Source organism: Uncinocarpus reesii, genomic scaffold (assembly GCF_000003515.1).
Source record: "Uncinocarpus reesii 1704 scaffold_2 genomic scaffold, whole genome shotgun sequence".
Taxonomy (NCBI): domain Eukaryota; kingdom Fungi; phylum Ascomycota; class Eurotiomycetes; order Onygenales; family Onygenaceae; genus Uncinocarpus; species Uncinocarpus reesii.
Genome location: NW_003052499.1, coordinates 1,921,757 through 1,945,719, shown reverse-complemented (window position 1 = coordinate 1,945,719; position 23,963 = coordinate 1,921,757). Strand labels below are relative to the sequence as shown.

The window sequence follows — 23,963 nt, the reverse complement described above, 5'->3', positions numbered from 1 at the left end:
CCAAACAAAGACTAGCCACTTGATGCGCGTTCCAGCGACGCGGATGGATGTTGATAACTCCCGAGTGCTGCGGCAGTGCGGACAGAGGCACAGACACAGTGCGGCCATGACCGCTAATGTGGCCGCTTGTTGACAGCTGGGCGATTGCATTCGCCAGACCCATTGGAAGCGTTCCATTACGCCTTACGAAAAAATGGACTTTCGACCGATAGACAATCCTTTCGCCATCGAGACCTTGGGGGAGCCATCTTTCTTCAAACTCCAGTCTTTGGAGCCGCTGGAACGTTTTCCTTGGGACGACAGCCTACCAGGTACGGCTGTCATATACGATCTGAGCAGAGAACTGCAACGTTGGATGTACATACTAATTCTCTGTTGTTGCTCTTAGACCTGGCTCATGGTAACTTTGAAAACCAATCGCACGTTTTCCTTAAGGATGAATCAAACATTTATGCATTGAATGTATTTGGAAATGATTTCTCAGATTCAGTCGACTCACTTCCTGATTCATCTCTGTCGAGTTGCTCAGACGAGAAACAAAGTTTCGACTCGGACCGATGGAGCGAGATTGAAGATATCTGGGAACTAAAAAGCATCTCTGAACCTTTTCGAGATGAAGCCCTGCTTAAATCCTGGGATACCTTTCCTAATCACCGCCGATCACATCAAATATCTGGTCCTGCGTATCTAAGTGAGGCTGGCTCAGCTGGTTTCGATGCTGCTCTCGCCTTTCAGTCGAGCCAGAGTGGCCTTGAAGACTCGGGGCGGGTAGTAAGGACGGATATATTTATGCTAGCCCTTTTCAAACTGAGCATCGGCTGGAACTCTATCTTCTTTCGATTCAATGAGCAAACGCGGAAATTCGAAAAGTCGATGAAAGACGTACGCATATCGGGGATAAGCCTGCCATCCTTGGACACATTCATTAATGAAGTTTTAGAGTCTGGATCTCAGACTCGCCAGATTAGAAGGTTTCTTTCTTCTATGCCTACTAGGGCCGAAGCACCTGCTGCCTTGGCTAATCTCTCCCGTGCAGTTTATGTATCACTGTATTCCCTTGAAAGTCAGCTTTTTGAGCGATTCAAGTCCAAACCATCCCTCCTGGAGAGCCAAACGCTCCTCAGACGCTCACACTGTATGGTCAAGTGCCTTGCGGATATAATTGAGACTGTGGGCGTCGCAACAACGGAAGCCGAAGTCATTTCATCCATATTTGCCAAGTGCGACCATCTTTCTCAAGAGTTTCTCTGGCTGACTGATATTTTGCATGAAATACTGAGTGCAACAGCGGGAAGCTGGCTCCTCCGCATTGCAACATCGATCGGCCTCCATAACAATAATATTGAACCTGTTAAACCATCCGGGAGCCATCAGCTGCATGGGATAAAAGGCGGCACAGAATTATTGCAAGGTTTCGAAACAGAATTGGGCATTATTTGTCCTACAATGCCCAGCATTGTGAGTTCTGAGCATTCCGACGCAATTCTTGAGAGCACAAAAAGCCTTCATTTTCTACGTCGTTTTCACCCCGACCACCCACTGGCTCAGCCATTGAGACCCGAGAAACCGCCCCGTCCGCCTTTAGAATGTGGGTTTACATGGAATGATATGGATCGCATCCAGAAAAAAGCAAAGGATTATGAAGAGGGGATGCGCCTGGAAATTCTGAAGTATAGTCGAAAGATCCAAGGGGTGGCGGATCTGGGACAAGTAGGGACATCTCTGACAACGGAAGGAGAAAAAGAGACAGAGCAACGCGATAGTGATGAGCCGATCAGAAACGTCTTCGAACTTTCGGATTTGGACCCGGACGCCAACCGAACCCCTGTTCTCGAGCATCGAGACTCTCTTTTCTCTCACAAGCTTCACCAGCTAATTTCGAAAAGCCCTTGTGTGAACATTGAGGAAAGTCTGGGCGTCGACTTACCCTTTGGCCCGCCATTAATGTCAACACTCTATATATCTTTTGCGTCCCCTATATCGTCGCAGGCTCGTCTTATTAACTTTTCGTGCCTTCATCTTCTTTTCAAAAAGCATAAACTAAAGGAACACCTACATTTACAGTGGCGCTTTCAGCTCCTTGGAGATGGTGCATTTTTATCCAAATTGTCTACAACGCTTTTTGATTCCAATGTACAGAGTAGCGAGAGAAAAGCTGGGGTCGCTCGTGGCGGCACGTCCACAGGCCTCCGTCTTGATAGCAGGGATACTTGGCCGCCTGCGAGCTCTGAGCTCCGGTTGGTCCTAATGGGTTTACTGGCCGAATGCCATGCTGAATATGCGAAACCCGGCTGCTCTACACAGTTGGGAACGCAAAGTCCAGCCAAAGAACTCCCCGGAAAACTAAGCTTTTCGATTCGAGAGCTCTCCGACGAAGAGCTCATAAAGTGCAAGAATCCGAACTCCGTTCAAGCACTCGACTTCCTTCGCCTTCAGTATACCCCCCCTCCCATGCTGGAAAGCGTTATCACGTCTCGAAGTCTCTCCAAGTACGATCGCATTTTTAAGCATCTGCTTCGGCTACTAAGGCTTCTCTCCGCAACCCGTGGTCTTGTTCGAAAGTTGTGCAGTCTACCTTGCGAACAAAAGTTTGCCTTTGAAGCATTGCATTTTGTGGAAGCAATTGGCGAGTATTGTTTTCATGTCTGTGTGGGCGGCCTGTGGCACAAATTCGAAAGGACATTGTCCAGGATTGAGAAATGTATTGATGAAGGGGATATTGATGGCACTATTGAGCATGCGAAAAGCCTTAGTAGACTTAGGGAGCATCACGAAGATGTCCTCGATCAGATGCTTTTCGCTATGCTGCTGAGCAAGAAACACGCAAACGCAAATGCTCTTTTGGAAGAAATCTTCGGCACCGTGCTCACCCTTTTCTTACAGTCAAAGTCAAGACATCGAGAGCGTTCACCTATTTTCTACGAACGGTCAATCCGGGAACTACATTTGGTCTTTAGAAAGCAGGTCAGAGGTTTCATTAGCTTTTTGAGCAGTTTGGGGAATGTGAAATCTACGTTCAAAAAGGCAAGACATCATGACCTAGCGGAATGGGGTACGGGACAAGAGGCAAAAGTCGATATCGATAGTGTTTTTGATAAATTACTCTTGAAACTCGACATGACCGGATTCTACCGCACATAGCACGACTTGCGTGAAGTCGACCGGTGAAAAGAATGTATAATACATCTTATAGATACATTATAGTACCGATTAAATCCCAATAGATACCCTACGTATCTCGAGTAATAACTCTCGCATCGACTCGATGTGTAGTCCTCAAGTCAAGCGATTGCACCTATTTGTAGCACCAGGCTCGCTAAACCATTCGATGACATCCAAGGATTTGGGCATAGACCACCTTGACAAAAGGTCAGGGGGAAGGCTGCTCGTTTGACAGTGCCCTGAGTTCTCTCCTCGCATAGACTCTTTGTACGATCTTCCCGGAGAAGCTTCAACTGATGGTGAGCGGCAGCGCTTGCTGCACGAATACCCTGAAGCGTCCAAAAGAGAGCCCAAGGGAGCCCCATCTTGTCGCTGGAAAGACTCGGTCGCAACGACTAGGTCGAATCCCTTGATTTTCCTCGTCGCTCGGCATGCAGTGGGAAGCGTAATGCATTTTCGCCCGTTCGAAGCCTTCCGCATATTCAACTATGGCTCTCCGACTATCCGCTTCACCTTCTCCAGTAGGACCTTACTCTGGCGGCCCAATCGCTGTTTTCCAAATTGGTCTGGCCTTTTCGCTCTCATCATCGCTTCGCGCTCTTTTGCCTTTGCCTCTCTCAACTTCGCCCTAGCTTCGGCTTCCTCTTTTCTTTTTTGGGCGAACTGCATTTCTTTCGTAAACGGCAGAGGTTTAGGCCGCCGCTCTCTGCGCCGCGGCCTTTCTTTGACGCCTTCCTGGTCCTGCAGTAGATTCTTAGACTCCTCCTCGCGTGTATCCAACATCGCCTGCCGGTCTGGATGCAGCTCCAGGGACGGAGCTGGAATTACGTCCACGCCCGGTTCGTCGGGGTCCTTTTCATCTTTAGGTTCTCGGTCGTAGACGGACTTTGCCTGGGTAGCTGCGAGCTCTTGTGCTTTTATTTTTGCGTAGGATTTTTTAACCTTTGCTTTGTGGATGAGGTCGGTTTTGATTTTTTGCACTGCAGGTCGAAAGAAGAACTCATCAGCACGACTGGGTCCTAAGATGCAGAACACGGTGCGTTACCTTTTCTTCTATATGTGCCGTCCGGAAGATTGGCAGGCCCGACAGAAAATCCTTTTCGTTTCTTGTGACTGCCAGGTGCCTGGTCATCCGCGTTGTCGCGTGGTCTCTTTGGCGCCATGATGAGTGATTTGGTTCCCGTGTGGGATGAGGGCGATCCAATTAACAAAATTTGCTCATGCGGGCAAGGAGGAGGGATCTTTTGCGCAGATAACAAGGTTGCGGTCGGGGCACAGGAGCGAGTGAGAGCAGCCACAGGGAAAAAGGCGATGTTTCGGGTTGATTTGTGGGAAGGGGAAGATTTGCGAGAGGCCCTTGATACACTGGTGTCAAGACTCAACGCCCGCAGTCAGGCCGCCAACGCCCAAACGGCCCTGCAGATGCGACAATATCCTTTTCTGTCGCCCGGATTGCAAGTGAAAAAGCAATCATCCAAGCTTGCTTCGTGGCTCATACCAGACCGAAGCCGGTTAAGCAGCTTGATTTCTCTGGTTACCTTGATCCACCCACATCCCCGCCACTGTGCCACTTCACCCGTTATGACTCCAGCATTGTTCCCTTGAGGAGCCACGTCTTGGACGCTCGCAAACGGCTTTCTTCTCTCGATCACCATGCCGGGTCATCCTCTTTGCAACCGCCAACATGCCGATTTTCCAGGATCCAGATCGCCAGGACAGTCGTTTCTGTCCGCCGCGGCTTCAGGATCACAGCCATTGCGGGAGACAAACACCGGTTGATAGGCAAGCTGATGGCCCGCGAGATGTATCTATGAATGATATCACTTCCCAGGGGTCGAATATGGACGCACAGAACCGCCCAACTCTGCACACAAGCAGTCGAGAAGAACTTATCCAGAGCATCAAGCGAGGCGAAAGTCCTACATGGATTCCTAATCGCTCAGTAAGTCCCGCCATCGTCATCCTATACTTTCTCAATATCGTTTCTCGAGATGGTCTAGCATGATGCCAACAAGAATTGATCCCGGCTGGTCATTCAAGCCTGCGGTTCCCTTTTTCTTTTCAACTTTCGTGGTGGAACAGTGCTAATGCCGCCTATGAACAATAGCTGGAGCAATATTTCGCCATCCATGGAGATGCTCCTCAAACCAGATTTGAAGAACTGCAAAAAAGGGAGAGACAGTCTGCCTCACCTCCCGATGAGGAGATATTGGAGCCTCCACAGCGGCGACCTAGCAGTGAAGACCGAAGCGGGTTGTTTCCGGACCCTCCTGTAGAGATTGAACGGCCAAGATCAGCTTTACATTCTGGTGATTTCCGTGAGGGCTCTCCAGATAGCCCACAGAAATCACAGAACGGCCGCTACGATGGACAATCCGGCTATCACATATTATCCACGTCGCCTCCGGCTCCTTGGTACTCAGAAGAGTCACAATCACACTTTGAACCGTGCTCATTTGGAAACCAGCCGTCATCACCGGGTTCTACGCCAGCCATGTCATTCTCTGGCCGACTACGAGGCCCTTCATTTGGCTCTTTTTCTGCAAACTATGTCCTTAAACCACCTACGAGCCCCTTGGTGTACCAAGCTAGGAACCCTGACCTCGACCTGCCTCACAATTTCGACCCCCTCGACCTCTCTTCATGTTTTAAAAGAACAAATCGTCGACAGACCCTACCGCCAGAAGCTTTTCATGCGTCACCGCGGACTTGCAGTTGGGATCGTAGTGGTGGGACTCCGTCCAGTTTCAACCGTGAAGGCCTATCTTCCTATCAGGGGCACCGCCCACGAAGGTCCTTAACTTCCGGGTTTACATTGCAACCAGCATCTTCTCCCCAAAATACGTTTTTACCTCGTGCTAGACGACCTTCCCACTCGTCAGAGACAGGCCCGTTGTACCACGCTTCTATGGTTGGTTCCTTCGAAGAGTCAATTCTTCGCGGCAGAATGTCTATGTCCCCATCAAGACCACTGGATTTCACAGCCCAAGTTGGAGTATTGGGGAGAGGCCAGTGCAAAGCCAATTTGAAATGCCCCCCACATGTGACTGTCTCGTTTCCGGCAGTCTTCTACAGCTATCCTACATCAGGAAGTGGGAGGACGATTTCAGACGATAGTCCTAGTCCGTATGTTGGGTACATAGATGTTGAAAACTCTTTCCCAAGTGAAGTTCGACCACCTAGGAAGAGCCCTCAACAGATCACAATACCCCCGAAGTGTCCTTGTCCGCACAATGCGAATGAGGAGCGCGTCTTAAAATTGCCTAGTACGCCTCAACAAGAACGACGGATCAGGGACAAGAGGTCGCGACGGCAGTCGCAGTCTTCAAGATGGCCTCCAGGTGGCTGCTACCGGATCCCACAACAAGGCCAATTACAGATTGTAATAAAGAACCCCAACAAAACAGCTGTGAAGCTTTTCCTTGTCCCTTATGACCTTGAAGGGATGGAGCCAGGGACGAAGACTTTTGTACGGCAGAGAAGCTATTCTGTCGGCCCTATAGCAGATAGTTCACTGTCCCCCGGGGTCAATAACGGTTCCATGGACTCTCATGACAACATGAGCGAGAAATCGATACTCAGGTACCTTGTTCACTTTAACATCTGCTGCCCGTCGAAAGATCGCTACTACCTTTATTCTGGAATTCGCGTCGTATTCGCGAACAGAGTTCCAGACGGCAAGGAGAAGTTACGGAATGAAGTTCACTATCCTGAACCCCGATATAGCCCTTATAAGCCAACCAGGGATCCTGCTACCAGCGGATCGAAGCCAGAGAACGCATTAAAGAGACGAAGTGGCGGGTTTGGATTTGGGTTTCGAGGGCCCTTGGACCTAGGAGAATTTGTCCCTGCGGAAGCAAAGCAGTTTGGATTTCCGACCCAGCAACCATTCGCAACACGACATCAAGCCCTGCCGATCTTTCCTGCCAGAAATGATACCGGGGACATGGGCGAGATGGGGATGGAACTTGATCCCGAATATATCTCACAAGACGAGGCTGTCCCCGAACCAATCCAGCCTTTGGCAAATATGATATTTCCACAAAGCCAGCAACTTGCGCTGCAGCCGCTGACCAACATACCTGGCTCGGCGTCAGAAGAGGAAATATATAACAAACTCAACAAAGGTGATGCAGGCTACGGCGGATATACACCCCCTACAACGGGCTCCAGCGGCTCTGAGAGCTTGTTGGCGCAAAGGCTTCGCAATTTGAAGGAGACGAAGCCAAGTCTCGAGGGCCGAAAAGGCGATTGATCTTGCATGGGAGCTCGACATTCCTTTCTCGCGTCGATTCGATTTATAGGTCCAATTGCTTTTCGCGTTTTATCGGGACCGTCGTTTACCTATGAGTATACTTACGGGCCCTGATTCCTGTGCTCATCAGTACCTGCTTTTATGCGTGAACTTTTTCTAGACTTTGGCGTTCAAATTGTGGCTTTGGGTCGGAAATTTATAAAGATTTTACTCTGCTCTATACCCCATTAATAAGATGAACAGCACTTCGTTTTTTGATGTTTTACGAGATTTCCAGCTTTAATCCGCTTCTGTATATATTGCCAAGGGAGCTGAAGGTTGATCTGGAACTTGATGTCAATATATACGAGCACCTGGCAAAGATGACAAAAGATTGATATGGCCATATTCTACTTCCCTGATCCTCCATGCATTTGTTATATAGACACAGGTTAGGAGACGGGAATAATACCCAAATGTGGCTAATTACACCAAAAACATGAAACACAAAATTTTCTAGATGAGTATAGCAAACACTCTCTGCCAAAGAGTAAGACCTATCGACAATTGAGTCTTAATTATCCGGCATGCTCAACGATTTCGTTTACCAGCACCCCGTCCTTGATATAACTTCTGATTTGTTCTGGAACCGGGCACTCCTTATCATCTGCTTCTTCGGTACCTTCTTTAGGGGGTAAAACCACGTTGATACTGGAACATTTGCTCGTCAATAGCTCTGTACTCAAACTAGACTGACTGAGATAGATGGTGGCGCCATCCACCTGGTCGAGCATCACCGTGGGAACCACCCCGTCAATCTGAAGCGCAAACTTTGGAGACTTGATAACGTCGAAGCTGCTGACCAAGGAATCTACGATAACGGAGACATCATTGCAGTTGTCGATGGAGATTGCATTAGCCTTGTTGGTAATTTTGATGATTGTTTTGTTGCAACGGGATATCAATATAGATTGGGTTAGTTGCGCCGAAATCTCAACAACATCTCCAGGATTGTCATAGTGTTCAATAAACCATTTGTTACCATCGAGGTGCTTTCGCGGTGGCTTTTTAGCCCGCATGCTCTCTGGCTTGGGTTTCTTGCTGGGTGCAGGAGATTTGCCGCGGGTTGCTTGTGGACCCTGGTCTGGAACTAGAGAGCTCGCGCGCAGACTTGGATTCTTGTGGGTCATTTCAGATTTGTCAACTTTGCGGAGATTTGAGGTGATCGTAGAGCCCTGGTTTAGTTGTTGAAATACCGCGGACATGTCATTGTTGGATGAAGCTTTAGGCGTTGGAGGAGCGCCAGGTGGAGGAGGAGGCGGGACACCCAAAAGTTCAAGGTTAGGCAATGGCGGCGGAGGAGGGGGAGGAGGAGCGGCGCCACCTGTAGCGGGTGTGGACGAGATCTGCTTCAGGGCCTCCAAGACTTCAACGCCATCTTTGTTATTCCAAGTCACACCTCTTGGGTAATATTCCTTAATATACGCAATTAGAGACCGAAAGATGGTGTAGTAGGCTTGGATATAAGAGACGTGGGTTCTGTCTCTGAAGGCGACATGTTAACAATAAGTCATTCAAATGGCGAAGGGGGCTTCTCACTTTTCTTTATATTCACTGAGTACGCGGTTGCCATAGAATTGAGCGCCGCCTAATATGTCGGTGACGAATTCTGCGGGTCGATTCTCGAAGAACCATCCCATCGATACAACTCCCTCAGAAACCGCGCTGAGATGATTGAACAAGGGTGATGGTCTGTTGCTATCCCGGATACTATGGATCTCATCCGACGCCCGGTGCAATTCTGTTAGGAGCTCTGGGGGTTGTATATCAGGCTTCTTGGCCTTTGTAGAAACAAGGAGATATTTCCGTTCTGCTTCGAATGCTTTCAGCACCGCTTTCGACTACAATGAACGTTCCATTAGGCCAAGCGCAAGGTGTCAGGGTTGAGCAAAGAGTGCGTACCTGCTCAGCAACGGCATCTCCAATCTTTTGCGCAAAATCTACAAAAGGTCGGACTTCTTTGTTAATAAGCTCATCGAAAGCTTCGATGGACTTTGGAAGTGTCTCGGCGGGCGGAGGAGGCGGAGCCGAGATAGCTGTCTGTGATGTCGATTGGGTTGGAGCAGTCTGAACAGCTTCTGGAATCGCAGGACTTGATGGGGTCGGACCTTCGAGCGCAGTGGCCATGTCCTCGAGTCGAGATGTTGCGGCTTCTAACCTGGAACAGGGTCAAACACCAGACTCATAGAGATCCATCCTGGCGCATTGGCTGGTTATACATACCGTTTAATAAGGGTCGTAAAATTATGCATATGGTTGTTGGAAGCCATGGCTGCGGGTTGTGCTTGATATCCTCTTGAGACTTGATGGTACTAGGCAGCTTCAAGAGTCTGAACTTCTGATGCCAGACAGGTAGCTTTGAGGATGATGCAACCTTGGGAGAGGAGAATATGAGAGCGTCAAGCAACTTTGTGGGCGACTCCCTTTGTAGAGAACAGTGGACGAGAGGAAAGCTTCCAGGAGTTGCCCTTGGTAACAAGCCGGAGCATCACAGCTACGGAGTACAGAGTAGTTAGAATACCACCCAACAATCCCAGCCACCCAATGCTCTTAATAATACAGTTTGCAGAGTTAAAGGGGCCCAAACACTGCAGCCAGAGGAATAACCAAGTACGGAGTAGATATTGCTTCGTTCAGTGAAAGCGGCTGGTCCGAATTCATTTCATCAACAAGCAACAGTAGGCAGCTACAAAAAGGCAAACAGATTTCTCCTGATGGCCAATTCGTTTTGTTCCGACGATGCGGTACATGCATCTCAGGTCGACTCTTGCACCCTTGGGATGTTTATCATCGGCTAGTCTAACTGTACTCCATAAAACGGTGTGATTCCCCATAGAATTACTAACGCATGACATGGCAGATGAGATCGAATTCGAAACATCAAGGCCACCAGTGAAGGATATCATTGGGGGCGCTGGCTCGTATGCAGCTCTAGGAGCCCGCATCGTTGCTGGAAAAGCACATTCAAGATCCGTGGGCTGGATCGTCGATTGCGGCTCCGACTTTCCAGAAGCTGTTAGAGATACAATTTCATCGTGGGATACGCATTGCATCTTTCGGGATGATCCGAAGCGGCTTACTACAAGAGGCTGGAATGGATACGGTCCCAACGAGAGAAGAGGTGGGTGACTGCACTGTTCGTGAAAGATCGACTTGTGAGGCTTATTGCTACTCAGATTTCAAATATTTGACGCCCAAGTTACGCCTAGACCACAATTCACTCACAAAGGCTCTCTTGTTATCAAAATCGTTCCACATGGTTTGTTCATCATCTCGTTGTTGTGAGCTTGTCCAAGGAATCTTAGAGAGAAGGTCCGAGGCACTCAAGGAATCGGGACTGGAGCTCTCTAACGAAAGGCCTACCTTTGTATGGGAGCCGGTTCCTGACAGGTGCTGTGAAGAAGAGCTACCAAAGTTCTACAACGCCATCCGGTATGTGAACGTGGTCAGCCCGAATGAGAACGAACTCGCAAGATTTTTTGGAAAGACAACATGGAGAAAGGACGATAGCCACGATCGAGCAATAGCAGAAAATATAGTCAGAAACGGTATTGGTCCGGCGGGTGACGGGATGCTTGTAATAAGGGCCGGAAAGGACGGCTGTTACGCCTTTTCTCAACATGGAACCCTAGAGCTGCCGGCCTTTGAGTCCGTGGATGTAATCGATCCAACCGGCGCAGGTAATACGTTCCTTGGTGCATTGGCACAGGGCCTAGCAACCACCGGCCGTGCACCCTTTAATCTCATACAACAAATGCTCCATCACTCAAAAGCGTGGCAGGATATTCAAACGATATGGGGTGATGACGGAAGAGCTCCTGCTGCATTGATCTGTGCTATTGTTGCTGCTAGTTTTGCCATTGAACAGATTGGCGTTCCCAGGCTCTCATATTCAAGTGAGGGCCTCGAGTGTTGGAATGGGATAAGTTATGCGGAACGAATTCTCCTGTACAAGAAACAATTCATGGACATGTATGATACAGTTTTGGAAACATGAAAGTCCAATCATTTAAACGAGAATGTCGTGTCTAAGAAAGAGGAAACGGCGTGGGAATGTCGGGTCCGGATATCCACATAAACTGTTAGAGTCATGACTTTTCCTTTGCTTGATTTCTCTCGTGCTCGATTATCTGCTTGCTCCACCTAGCAATATCGGTCAGCGATGTTTCCCTTTCCCTTCGTCACTCCGCAAACGTACCATCGACTTGGGAAGAACCGGCCTGGTTCAGGGAACTTTGTCCGTATCTCTCGCTCGGCACTAACGCTAAATGCCATCGCCGCTATTCCGAGAACTATAGCGCCCATGATGGCCGTGTTGGCTTTCCAATTTGCAGGCTGGCAGTACCAGCCTCCCGCTGGAGACCAGACGTGCTTGGGGTAACTAGACCAAATGATGCCCGTCAGTATCGGTTCCGTCATCTCAATGTGCCGATCCCGGGGTCAACTCCCTACCGAACTCTTGGTCCTCCACCCATTGTGAACAGAGAATAGAAACGTAGCCTCGAGATGCTTGTGGAGGGCGCTCCTCTCTTGAAAATCGACTTCCAGCATGGTTGAAGTGGACGGAGAGCACTAGTCCAAAGTAGGACTAGCGCCGCTCTCACCTGATGCGAAGTGAAGCTAAGGTTCTGCTCAAATCCAAAAGATTTCGATCGCGATCCAAAAGTCAAGCCCGCCTGTCTCTACCGCTGCATGACTTCAATTGCGGAGCTGCAGCACAAATCGACCGCCACAAGGGAATCATTACGACCGGAGCCCCAATGAAAAGGTTACAGCTCCTGAGATGGAGCGGCTCAGTGCTTTCGCCGCGGATACGGCCGTCAGGCGGCAGCACAAGCACACGACAGTATTTTCTGACCGTCATCCGGCAACAATCCTCCGCCCCCTCTCCTCTCCTGTCAGAAATCGAGCATATTGAAGATGACGGTATTTCCGACACATACAATTTCTCGTCTAACTCCTCGACACCCTCTCCTCCGCAAGAAGCGGCAGTCAAATCTGCAAGACTTGCAGCCCTCCATTCACGACTCGCTCTCCCTGAGCGACTACCTCTCCAAACCCTTGCTAGAACGCTCGTCGACGCCTCGGCTGACCCATCTTTACAATTCAACAACCATTCCTTTGCCGTACTAGGAAACCATCTCCTGACATACTATACCTCCGAGCACCTAATCTCCACCTTTCCACGGCTCCCGATGGGAGTTCTCTGGGCATCTATGTGGGCATACGTAGGACCCAAAGCCCTAGCGGCTATAAGCAGGGAATGGGGTGTTGAACATGTAGCCGCACCGGGCGGTGAGGTCGACCCCGGCCTTCTCCAGTTCAAAAGACTACCCCCAGGCATAAACCCGTCCGAATTGGCGCCAAACACCCGTGCAGTTCCTCGCGGAGTGAGCGGAAGAGTCATATACGATAATGAATTTGGTGAGGCCCGAACAGCATCGTCTCAGCCTCCCACCGAAGTTTCAGTAACGCACGCCAATGCCACTTTTGTTCGAGCTGTCATGGGCGCCATCTATCTACACTGTGGACGTCCTATCGCGAAGCAGTTTTTTAAAGAGCATTTCATGAGCCGACAACTCCCGATGGCTGACCTTTTCAGCTTCTCTCAACCCACGAGGGATCTCAGCAAGCTCTGCGCCCGGGAAGGTTTCGAAGCCCCCGTCGCGAAGATTATCAGTGAAACCGGTCGTCTCAGTCGGCACCCGGTATTTGTAGTGGGGATTTTCTCAGGGAAGGATCAACTGGGCGAAGGCTCAGGTGCCAGTCTAAGTGAAGCTCGGTTTAGAGCCGCGGACGGCGGCCTTGAAGGGGTGGTATCTATATAGTCCCCTATCGGTGAGAGTACCGAGCGCAATGGAAGAGAGTGATGCCGCTCCATGGGAACCCGCAATGGTGGATCCTGGCGAGATTATTGTATAAGGAAAAGAACCTGAGCCAATTGGGGGTACCGGAGAATCTGGGGTCCTTCTCTGTTTATTATTTTGTACAATATTTGGCGTTCCTGTGAATTGACTCGCTATATGATTCCATGCTTTCATTTCCCGCCTGATTTCGGGGCCTCCATCGATATCCTTCGATCGGATAAATATCTTCGAGTGATTCCCTCCGCTTGGATTATAAGTACTGTTTGCCACAGGAAAACTGCTTGTTTGCATTCTTACTTACTACAGGACATGCACATATTATGGAATTCGCTTTAGAGCAGTGCTATATAGAAAGAGGAATACATCAGATGAAAACTCTCATACTTCATCCTCAATTATGAAAGCCGACTAACGGGGCTCCGCCGCTTAGTTAGCTACTTGTTAAGCTTGCATAAATGCAAGATATGGGTCGTTCGCAGTCTATTTTCTGGCTCAGCTTGTGACAGGCCGAGAGCACAGCCCATAAGCTTCATATAGTTATGGACGTGCCTCGGTTGGACCAGAGATTCGAACTTTTGGATTGATTTTTTTCTTCCTTCTTTCAACAACTTGGTCAATAATTACTACTTGTACCATTATCTCAGCGGCGTTGCTATTGTCAAGGGTTTTGAAGTCACTGTCAGTGTCCATCAAGACCAGCAACCAGCTGATAGCCAACTATATACACCGCACCACAAATCAAATTTCACCATCTCGTTCCTTGAATCATGTCTCTATTTACGGTCCCCATCGCTACAGGCGGTTCATTCGAATGCACTTCACCCGCTGACCGGGTATACCTCCTTTCGTTCAACTCCCCGCCCGACAATCGACAGACCACCGCTTTCATCGATGCATTCAGTCTCGCACTTGATATCATAGAAGAGAAATTACCCATCGGCGTTCTTATGACTACAAGCAAGATTCCCAAGTTCTATAGTAATGGGTTAGATTTGGAGCATGCGATGACCACGGAGGGCTTTTGGGCAAAGACATATTGGCCGTTCTGGAAGAGGCTACTTACGTAGGTTTACTTCTCTGTCTTTTTCGCCTTCTATAACTTAGTGGGCTATGGCAATGAGAGATGCTGGATCTATGCAATTAAGACGAGCTGCTACCTGCGTCTCTACTTATTGTTATACTATCACTGAATCTCTCGAGTTATATTGAGCACAAACTAAGCACTATCGCAGATTTCCCATGCCCACCGTTGCCCTTCTCAACGGGCATGCATACGCAGGCGGACTCTTCGTCGCGCTTCTCCATGACTACCGGATCCAAAATCCAAGCAAAGGGTATCTCTGCCTAAATGAAGTACACTTTGGAGCCTGGCTGCCCGCCCCCATGGCCAGTATCGTAAAGCACAAAGTTGGAAATCCCGCAACCGTGCGAGACCTGATCACGGCTGGGAGGCGATTTGATTCCACGGAAGCACTTGCGGCGGGAATCATTGATGCTACTGGCGGGATTGACGAGGCGCTCACATTTATTGAAAAGCGTTCGCTGGTGAAGTTGGGGCAGACGCATGTTTATGCTTCTTTGAAGGAGGAGGTGTATAATGAAACTGTGAGAGTGCTTGAGTCGCATGATGAAAATGAAAAGGTCCGGTTGGACCGGCTAACGGAGCGGGAGGGCATGGACGCTGAGCGAGGCCGCAGAGTAGGCGCTTGGGAGAAGAGTCAGGGAGGTTCTAAGCTTTGAGATACCCTACTAGAGCAACTTGTTTCAATATATTATCATAAAAATAAAACACTATATCAGCTTCTATACAGTATAAACCGGATCCAACTAAATTTCCAGCATATACATAAAGCAAAATGGTTTGCGCCTCGGGCCCTTCAACTAGAGTCCCCTCCTTTACTGTCGAGATATTTGCCGTATTCCTCCCAAAGTTGTTGGACACTGGCACCAAAAAGGCCTATCCAGAAAGCCTCGGCGTTGGGTGTCTCGATGGTTCCCCCCTCGCCGACATATCCAGTCCGGAACAGCGCATCATTTAACATGCCTACTGCGCCAATCCCCACCCAGATATCTTCAATCCATTCCAAGAAAAATGCAGTGTGCTGATATCCCCGGTCCCACGAATCTGGCAGGTCTGTGCTATTGCGTGGGCGGGACCAATGAGGGGGTGCCAGCCCGGCCTTCAAGCGGACGAAATCCGCTATGCCCTCTACCAATCCCGATGGCGGATAGGGAGCGGAGCCATCCGGCGGAGTGGTATGTTGGTAACAATGGACCAGTTCATGGGTCAGGACACCGATGATCTCATGCCTGGGGTCACCTGAGGCAGCACGAGCGATATGCGAGAGGGAGAAGTGTATTTCTTTGTGATCAGAGTCTATGTCGAGCGAAGTGGTGTATGCTACTCCCGAGAAATCACGTAAGATGAAGGTGACGGATCGAGTATCGGGCAAAGATGGCTTGAAATGGACCTTGCGAGACGCCTCTGGGGACGTGTAGAGATATTCAACAATGTCGGACAACGCCGATTCAACCACAGCCTGGGGGTCAGAGATGCTGTCAAGAAAGATCTTGGTGGATTTGTGGGTGATATCCTGCAAGTGCAGGCGAAGCTTCGGCGAAGGGCGAGCCAGTTGCGAGCTCACACCATTATCTTTTGCCCGCAATGCTGGCGGCGCTTGTTGGCCTTTGATCTCTCGGGGAACAGGGGACGGTGTTGACATGTTTGCAAGCACTGGTAAAGCTCAACCAGGAAGCAGGATGGCAGTGCTTGTTTCAGCCATGGGCGAATGGGTGTTTTTATAGCGCCCATCTCGACAAGTGTCAGGTGGGCGAGGCGCTCTCCAATTTCCACGCGTGGCGGGGTCATGTATAGAGGGCTTGGATGAGATGCGCCAACATAACATTGCGGTTTCGTCCCCTGATGGCCCAATGGGGGGAGATTTCTGGTGCTCGCTCCATGGGTGCTAACCGCCATGCAATGCCATCATTTGGGCCAATGTTTCTTGCCCGACAGTCGGGTAGTTTCGTTGGTTGCGGGCGGGAGTCAGGCATCAATGATCCATGGATTGTCGCAAGGGCAAAATGGATTTAACTCCAGGTTGTTCCACGGGGCTCGCAGCGCATCCCTTTTGTTTATGCAGTCCTCGCAGCACTGTCTCTCTCCCTCTCTGCGCATCCCATAGCACCACTGCCGCCGTTTGCAGCTCTTGTCCTCCAGCGTCCGTTCTCTTCTCCAGCGATTCCGCTGACTCAGCAAGGCCCCGATCGACTCGGCAACAACAACCATCGCCTGTTTTGCGACGACAACCCCGATTGTTTGGCCAGTGTCAGAGCTGCCAGCGTCGCGAAATTGCATCCATTCGGCATCGGCCTTATTGTTTATCAGCTGCCGTTTGATCGTCTGCACCCAAATTCACCTGATTATCGGCCTCCAGGAATATCCAACTAGCACATCAGGTATTGTCTCCCAGCACTTTCTTTGGGCCTCTCCCTAGCTCTTTGTGGCAAGCCTGAAAGCGCTTTCGACGGCAATGAGCTGATATACAACTCCCAGGATAGTGGATATCAAACTCTCCGGTGCCGCCCCCTCTTAATATCTCTGCTACAGCCGAATCCCCATCCTCCCGCACGATCTCCGACTACACAAATTCGATTGATCGTCATCTAGTTTTTGTTGCCCGATCTACTACCACTTCCAATGAGATTCCCCGACCCCGCCTTCTGACAATGGATGCAAGAGCAACGGAGCTTCTTGCGACGCTGCGAAATAGCAATGTCTCTATCGATGTCAAAGCCACATCCCTAGCAAAGATCAAATCTGAAATCAAGCAGAGAAATGTTCCAGAAGCCGCCATCCCGCCTCTATTTGATTCACTCCGCCTGGCGATCGCTTCCCAACATTCTTCTCTCTCGTCTGCTGGGTTCTCTTCTCTGGGCCACTTGTTGAAGCGCCTTAGCCTGCAGGACCAACATCAGGCGATAACACTTCAAGGTCGTGCCACTTACCAGGTGCTCTTGGAGAAACTGGGCGACCATAAAGCACGAATACGGGACCAAGCCGCCCAAGCCTTCACAGAGTTCTGGCTGGCTTCTCCAGTTGACGTTGAGCATCATGTTTTGGAGACAGCTTTGGTTGGCAAGAATCCTAGGGCGAAGGAAACAAGCATGACCTGGCTCGCAAAGGTATTGACTTGAGGCTATTTTAATTGATCGTGCATCATGGTTCGCTCCGACAGAGGCTGATTTGAATCCATGTAGATGACGCAGGAACATGGCTTGTTATTCCGGACCTACGTGCCATCCCTTGTCAATTGCCTTGAGGACGCGGATGCCGCTGTACGAGAAACGGCAAAGTCGACGGTGATCGAACTTTTCCAGTGCGTGAAATAGAATCTAGCTTCTCAGGTGTTCTCAGCACTAACCAATTTATCTCCAGGAATGCCCCTCCGCGAGCGATATCAGACCTGAAAAAGCAACTCATTTCTCATAACGTGAGGAAATCAATTGCGACGTCAATTTTATCTAACCTTGGTGTCAATATCAATACTGATGCAGAAGTGTCCTCATCATTCCATCAATCGCACTCGAGGCCTGATAACACCAGGCCTGTGAGTAGCTTTTCCCACCGTCGTGATGATCTACCGCGCTCAAACTCAGTATTGTCAGTGCGCTCACATTCTAACGCTGATTTGCATGGTATGTTTCCCAAATTTCGTAAACTTAGATGGAAAGCTTGCTAACATCAAGTTAGGTATGCCTAGAATTGATACAATCTTCCATGGCCAACCAAAGCCAATGGGCGCAGATCAGTCTAACAAATACCCGACCCTATCTCACACGGCTAGCGTCGAATCACTTCCGGCAGCAACTTCAGACACAACAGATGCGGAAACTGTTGAGCCACTCTACGTTAATTCACACCGTGAATTTGACGACATGATTCGTGAAATGCTACTTTGTTTTGAGGGAAAAGAGTCAGAACAAAACTGGATCTTACGTGAAAGGAACGTTGTGGCTCTTCGCAGGTTGACCAAGGGAAACTCCTTTCAGGACTATCCGCAAAACTACCTTGTCGCTATTAAAAGTTTACTTGACGGAATACTGAAAACCGCAACTTCTTTGCGCACAACACTTTCAGCAGCCGGGTGTTATTTGCTTCAAGACATCGCTCGGACCTGTGGTCCCTCGATTGACCCCATGATCGAAATCCTCCTCCAGAGCCTAATCAAACTCACTGCTGCCCTCAAAAAGATTACCGCTCAACATGGGAATGTCACCGTGGATACTATTATCGGGAATGTGACATATTCATCTCGCATTTTGCAACATATATGGGGTGCATGTCAAGACAAGAATGTTCAGCCTCGCCAGTTCGCAACAGGTTGGATTCGTACCATTCTCATGCGGCATAGCAAGCAAAAGGGATTAATTGAACATAGCGGAGGCTTGGAGCTGATTGAAAAGTGCATAAAGAAGGGTTTAGGCGACGCGAATCCAGGGGTGAGGGAAGGTATGCGTGGGACATTTTGGATATTCTACAAAGTTTGGCCTGAGAAGGCGGAAGCGTGAGTGCATGTATTCGCTTTCATGGAACAACCATACTAATGCGCTGGGTCTTAGTATCATGTCCACCCTAGAGCCGAAATCCAAAGGCCTTTTAGAGCGGGACCCAGGAAATCCTCATCGAAGTGCAGCGTCTCAACCCTCTCAATGGTTCTCGAACAACCCAGTCTCATGCTACAGCGGCGAGGCCGTCGCTCAGAGATACCATTAACGCAGAAAAGAAAGCGCGCTTGACAGCATCAAAAGCTCTTCCTCCGCGGCCTGAATCGGCACAGTCTGCCTTCTCCGAATCCAAGTCGGCTAGGCCAGCCATGCGTCGACCAGCTACTTCGACTGTTCGTGTACCAACAGGGGAAAAGTTATCACAAAATGCATCATTATCTTCAGCGCCGATGCGACCGGCATCTCGTGCCCGACGTCCCGAACTAGTCAGGCCCGCTACAGCAGATCCCTACTCTTCCCGCAGATCAGTCCCTCCCAGTTCACAATCAAAGATTTCTAGCCCATCCGAGAGCCCCCAAAAGTCAAGGTCTAAATTGACGACGACCCCGCGCTCCCGAAATCCACCCCCTCGGCCTAAATCAAGAATGGATAATGTGCCGATGAGTGCAGCCAGGGACCAACAAAGGCGTAGCCCCAACGCTACCTTGTCACCTAAAGTACGGCGCAAGCGACCTTCAGACGCGGATGTCACTTCGGCTGCTGCTGGGACCGGAAATGCCACCCAAAGCCCTTTGAGGAGAGAAGACGACTTCGTATTGGTGTCTCCTCAGGCTAAGGCTAGTCAGACCATTAGGGAAATGTCTCAGGCGTTTACTCCTGGAGATATTGACAAGGTCGACCATATGCCAGGATCGCCTGTGCGTACTCCGCTGAAAGGAAGTTTCAGCACTCCAACACGGAACCGGAGATTTACCAACGAGGCGTCCGTGCCTTCGCTACCCGTGTCACCCTCAGATAGTCGAGAAACCAGTGAGGAACCTATGATACCCAAAACTCCTCGCCAAACTCGCCATTCTAGAGGAGGAAGTGATGATTCCGTGTCACGGATTCCCGCTCCAATCAATCAATCTCATCTTGATATTGTGGACACACAAAGCCCACATACACTGAAGGTGTACGAAGATCCTCAGTCCCCAAATATTGAAGAAGTTGCCACTCAAAATGACACAGCGCTTCAAGCGCCAAAGACGCCAAAATTCCCGGCGAAATCGAGGCCTCTTGAAGAATTACCATTAAACGAGCCTACAAGTGTTCCAAACCGTAAACATGACCAACTTCCGGTCCATACCCCACTACTGCAACCTAGCCCTATCATTACACCGTCTAGTGAAAATTCGCACAGGCGATGGAAAAAGGTTGAAGTCTCAGAACGACGAAGAAGCCTCAGTCCACGATCAAAAGATCCTGCAAAAGCTCAAGATATGATTATGCGTGGCTTGACCCGAATTCGAGCGGGCGCCTTGGATGTTCATGGCTACAGGAAGTTCCAGACCTTGGTCAAGTACCATGAACCTATATACAAGGATGAAAATAAGTACGAACAAATATTGATGGCACTATTGGAAGCACTGGAGACCCCTGATGGAGATAAGGGTGCTACATCCGGTCGATCACTCGACCTCAAGACGCAAGTGTTGGTGACCATCCGCCTGATGTTTGGCTTGAACCGGGAATGCTTCGCGGCCTTTTACCCTCGGGCCATAACAGCCATTATCACGGCGCGTAAACATTACGAAATGACCAACCATATTGTCAGCGGCTTAGAAGAGACGGCCGAAGACATCGTGAGCGCTTGTGACCCTCCCGAAGTCATAGATGCAATCCTGGACTTGCTTGAAACGGAGGAGAAATCTAACGAATGCTACAGAATGGTTGCAATGGGCAGTTATATCCTCAGTGGCTTGTTACGCCGGTTAAATAACAAAAGATTATACCTTACACAAGCGGAGATGGAACGACTTGGGAGATTTGCAAATCAAAACCTGAGGAGTACCCAGCCGGACGTTCGGCGAGCGATTATCGAGTTTTGCCCGGAATTGTACGACATGGTTGGGTCCGAGGACAATTTTTGGTCAATGGTCAATTCGTCCGTTGAAGATTTTCGGCCGCTGTTGACCTATTATATCATGCGGAGACCGGCTAAAGTCGGATGATGCGAGTACAATAGCCCCTTTAAAACTTGGGATCTTGTTTCTTTCCTCCCCCTTCTTGTTGCTTTCTCTTCTCCTCTTTATCTATTTATTTTTTTTAAAAGAATCCTTGTCGTTTATTTAGGGCAAGTTCAACCATTCTTCTTTTTTTCAATGAAACTCAGCGTGTTGTTGAATATTGTATTCTTTCTCTACCAGCTCTGGAGTTGAAGGATATCGATGCTTTCCTGCTTCGGGTCTTTGTGTGGCAAGCCGGCTTGTGGTTGGAGAATTTGTATATTACTTTCAGTAACTACCCATGTGTATAGTCTTTATTAATACCACTTTCAATGACTCTTGTTTCCACTCTGTTCTATGCTGGATAAATCAGCAGGAAACGAGCGTCTCCCGGCTGTTGACAGCTCGTCCTTAAAATTGGGCCAACATATACAGCGGGGGATCGGACGTCTGTGCTCCAGGCGAATTTAGAATCCGCCCAACTGCCTCCACTCAAGGAACTTTCTGTCGTTAATTACAGCCTTTTACAAAAAATTGTGGTGCGAGATGCCTCAAACTTCTGGTAGGTGTTGATTCGGATACTGATTCCTTTTGAGTGCAGAAAATTACACTTCACTGTTAGATATATAAATAATATGTCCCAGGTGCGTTGATTAACAGGCAATGTATAGCGATTTCAAACTACCTCTATGCTCCATACCAACCTCTTGGAATTTTGACTCCGTTTTGGGCATGCTACTAGATAAAATACCGGGTGACGTCGGTTTTGCTACATACTTTCCAAAGGTTCTTTTTGCTATTAACTAGGGTTGCAGTCGACGGTTTTTATCCTGAGACGTGCAGTGTTTGCAAATTGAGGTTCAACCGGGAAGGATAATAAATACGTGATAGGGCTATAGTTTTTTATACCCTAAAAGAATCTCGTTGGCAAGATACCTTGGAGTGAACGCTCTCTCTCTCTCTCTCTCTCTCTCTCTCTCTCTCTCTGGCTACGTAGAGCTCTCATATTCAAACGGACAGAGTTGGAAGAACCTCTCTCGCGTGCACTTGACCAATGCAGCACGCTTATGGGGTAGATCGATCCATTTGTCGATGTAGTAGCCATTTGCCTGGTCATACCCGAGGACCTTGGTCCCTGACGCTCGAGGCTCAGCGACCACCAGGTTGGTGCGAGGTTCGTCAAGGAACATGTAGTGTGTCAAGCTGGTATGCCATGCCTTGACTCGGTGCGGGCCGCGGAATCTGGCCTCTCCAACTAGGAAATGACGGCCGCGGTCGTAGTCTCCAGCATCATAATAGGCTCCGATATGGTCCTCCTTTTATATCGATTAGTATTACAGTTATCCACAGTGTGATTGGGGGAAAAGTAAGTCTGGTTAAGTCCCTAGGCGTACCTTTGCCCAGTAAATCTCAAAATAAGCAAAGTAATTCTCGTCAAACTTTCCCAAAACAGAAAATTGGTGCTGGTCATGATGCACCTTTCGAAGATACTCTCGATGCTGTTCCAAGGTGCCCGTCTCATTCCAACTTTGTGCAACGCGCGGTTCGTTTTGCCAAACATGGAAATACTTCACGTGTTCCTCATTCTGCCAGTCAAGAGCAACCATGGAGAAAGTTTCCTTTAAATGGGGAATATACCGACTGTATATCGTTGACCCAGGGATTGGCTTTAGCGGTCTGACAGGATGACGTGCGTGAACTCGCACGCCAGGAAACTTGGTCGTGAGGGTATATTCCAAGGGGACATTGGGATATGCAGAGCCCGCCAGAATACGATTCCTAGAGCCGATAACCCATAGCGGTCTTGGTCCAAAGGGAGATCCGGCCCCTTGCCAGAATGTGCTCCTTGGAATGACAAGCAGGTCTTTATGGTTATGCGAAAGTGGGGTTGGTTGTCCTGGAGGAGCAGATGGTGGCGGATGAAATATGGCCAAACCGACTGCTTGCAGCTGCCCAGCCACCGCCGGGGTATCTGGTCCGGAGAGTTTGAGCCGGAAGACTTCAAGATCAGGTCGAAGTGTGAAAGCGGTGTAGATGACAGTCCAGGCTTGTCCTACCGTAGGTGCATGGCCGTCCCATTGCATCAATGATAATGGGCTACGCTTCGCTCGAGCCCACGGTGAATTATTCCCTTCTGGAACCGACTCCGGTTCCGGGTGGTAGAAAGCAGTAAACTCAAGGGTGTCATGATGAAGGGGCTCTGAAATGAGATTCTCTGGTTTCGAATCTGAGGCCAGTCGAAGGCGGTATGTTTTCACCACTGAGCCCGCCGGCGAGATCTCGTGGATTTCATAGATGGCATTGTAGGGCTCCGGGAGAAAGACCACGGGGCGAGAGCAAATAGATCCAGCATTTGAAGCCATTATTCAGGCAAACTGGAAGAAGACAGGTTGAAGCAATTCTCGTGGATATTGTAGTTAACTAGCTGGAGGTCATATTAGTTGCCTTGACTGAGAAACCCTGGGGCTTGAAAACTGACCTAAAGGAGAATGCTCTATATGGACAATGACAATGGCCCCGGTGATTTCCGTCTTGAAGTTGTGGTTAATGGTTTCGGTTATTATTTAGTCTGTGGAGATCCCCTCCCAATGTCAGCGATTCTCTTTTCACTTGCGAGATGAACAATTCCGGAACTGAAGCTGACATACAATGCTGGATGACTGCTTGCTGATATTTCGAGTGTCCATCAAATGCAGAGTAGGCAGAGGGAATGTAAAACTCCGCAACCCCCATTGATCGCACCACCATTTACAAGACAAGCCCTGAGGGGTCTGACAGGGTTCATTCTCTCCTCTCCTCAACCGCTAACTAGTTAGTTATAGTTGACTAGTTAGTTCGTTGCACATCAACTCGCAATCCTTCAACATCCTGTCAGGGCCTTTGACACCTTTGACGGCCTGATGCTGAAATCAGATGACTACGTAG

General features: G+C 49.3%; 11 protein-coding genes across 11 annotated transcripts; 7 read left to right on the top strand and 4 right to left on the bottom strand.

Moving 5' to 3' along the window:
* Positions 1-193: 193 nt before the first annotated feature.
* UREG_03639 (uncharacterized protein) lies at positions 194-3,141 on the top strand (the record flags this gene model as incomplete). The annotated part of the gene is made up of 2 exons (XM_002544076.1): positions 194-311; positions 389-3,141. 2 exons carry the CDS (start codon positions 194-196, stop codon positions 3,139-3,141), a joined length of 2,871 nt encoding a protein of 956 aa, XP_002544122.1.
* A 507-nt stretch (positions 3,142-3,648) lies between these two features.
* Positions 3,649-4,325, bottom strand: UREG_03638 (uncharacterized protein; the record flags this gene model as incomplete). The annotated part of the gene is made up of 2 exons (XM_002544075.1): positions 3,649-4,181; positions 4,208-4,325. 2 exons carry the CDS (start codon positions 4,323-4,325, stop codon positions 3,649-3,651), a joined length of 651 nt encoding a protein of 216 aa, XP_002544121.1.
* Positions 4,326-4,846: 521 nt separating this feature from the next.
* UREG_03637 (uncharacterized protein) lies at positions 4,847-7,417 on the top strand (the record flags this gene model as incomplete). Its single annotated transcript, XM_002544074.1, has 2 exons — positions 4,847-5,104; positions 5,270-7,417. The coding sequence occupies 2 exons, from the start codon at positions 4,847-4,849 to the stop codon at positions 7,415-7,417; spliced, it is 2,406 nt and encodes an 801-aa protein (XP_002544120.1).
* Positions 7,418-7,974: 557 nt separating this feature from the next.
* Positions 7,975-9,726, bottom strand: UREG_03636 (uncharacterized protein; the record flags this gene model as incomplete). Its single annotated transcript, XM_002544073.1, has 4 exons — positions 7,975-8,941; positions 8,996-9,297; positions 9,359-9,614; positions 9,680-9,726. 4 exons carry the CDS (start codon positions 9,724-9,726, stop codon positions 7,975-7,977), a joined length of 1,572 nt encoding a protein of 523 aa, XP_002544119.1.
* Positions 9,727-10,309: 583 nt separating this feature from the next.
* On the top strand, positions 10,310-11,453 carry UREG_03635 (uncharacterized protein; the record flags this gene model as incomplete). The annotated part of the gene is made up of 2 exons (XM_002544072.1): positions 10,310-10,577; positions 10,633-11,453. The coding sequence occupies 2 exons, from the start codon at positions 10,310-10,312 to the stop codon at positions 11,451-11,453; spliced, it is 1,089 nt and encodes a 362-aa protein (XP_002544118.1).
* Positions 11,454-12,216: 763 nt separating this feature from the next.
* On the top strand, positions 12,217-13,284 carry UREG_03634 (uncharacterized protein; the record flags this gene model as incomplete). The annotated part of the gene is made up of 1 exon (XM_002544071.1): positions 12,217-13,284. One exon carries the CDS (start codon positions 12,217-12,219, stop codon positions 13,282-13,284), a length of 1,068 nt encoding a protein of 355 aa, XP_002544117.1.
* Positions 13,285-14,090: 806 nt separating this feature from the next.
* UREG_03633 (uncharacterized protein) lies at positions 14,091-15,063 on the top strand (the record flags this gene model as incomplete). The annotated part of the gene is made up of 2 exons (XM_002544070.1): positions 14,091-14,386; positions 14,556-15,063. 2 exons carry the CDS (start codon positions 14,091-14,093, stop codon positions 15,061-15,063), a joined length of 804 nt encoding a protein of 267 aa, XP_002544116.1.
* A 217-nt stretch (positions 15,064-15,280) lies between these two features.
* UREG_03632 (uncharacterized protein) lies at positions 15,281-16,046 on the bottom strand (the record flags this gene model as incomplete). Its single annotated transcript, XM_002544069.1, has 2 exons — positions 15,281-15,323; positions 15,364-16,046. 2 exons carry the CDS (start codon positions 16,044-16,046, stop codon positions 15,281-15,283), a joined length of 726 nt encoding a protein of 241 aa, XP_002544115.1.
* A 1,006-nt stretch (positions 16,047-17,052) lies between these two features.
* On the top strand, positions 17,053-18,894 carry UREG_03631 (uncharacterized protein; the record flags this gene model as incomplete). The annotated part of the gene is made up of 4 exons (XM_002544068.1): positions 17,053-17,508; positions 17,584-17,702; positions 17,762-18,021; positions 18,077-18,894. 4 exons carry the CDS (start codon positions 17,053-17,055, stop codon positions 18,892-18,894), a joined length of 1,653 nt encoding a protein of 550 aa, XP_002544114.1.
* A 581-nt stretch (positions 18,895-19,475) lies between these two features.
* Positions 19,476-21,044, top strand: UREG_03630 (uncharacterized protein; the record flags this gene model as incomplete). Its single annotated transcript, XM_002544067.1, has 1 exon — positions 19,476-21,044. The coding sequence occupies one exon, from the start codon at positions 19,476-19,478 to the stop codon at positions 21,042-21,044; it is 1,569 nt and encodes a 522-aa protein (XP_002544113.1).
* A 983-nt stretch (positions 21,045-22,027) lies between these two features.
* UREG_03629 (PvdZ protein) lies at positions 22,028-23,401 on the bottom strand (the record flags this gene model as incomplete). Its single annotated transcript, XM_002544066.1, has 2 exons — positions 22,028-22,354; positions 22,433-23,401. The coding sequence occupies 2 exons, from the start codon at positions 23,399-23,401 to the stop codon at positions 22,028-22,030; spliced, it is 1,296 nt and encodes a 431-aa protein (XP_002544112.1).
* Positions 23,402-23,963: the final 562 nt, after the last annotated feature.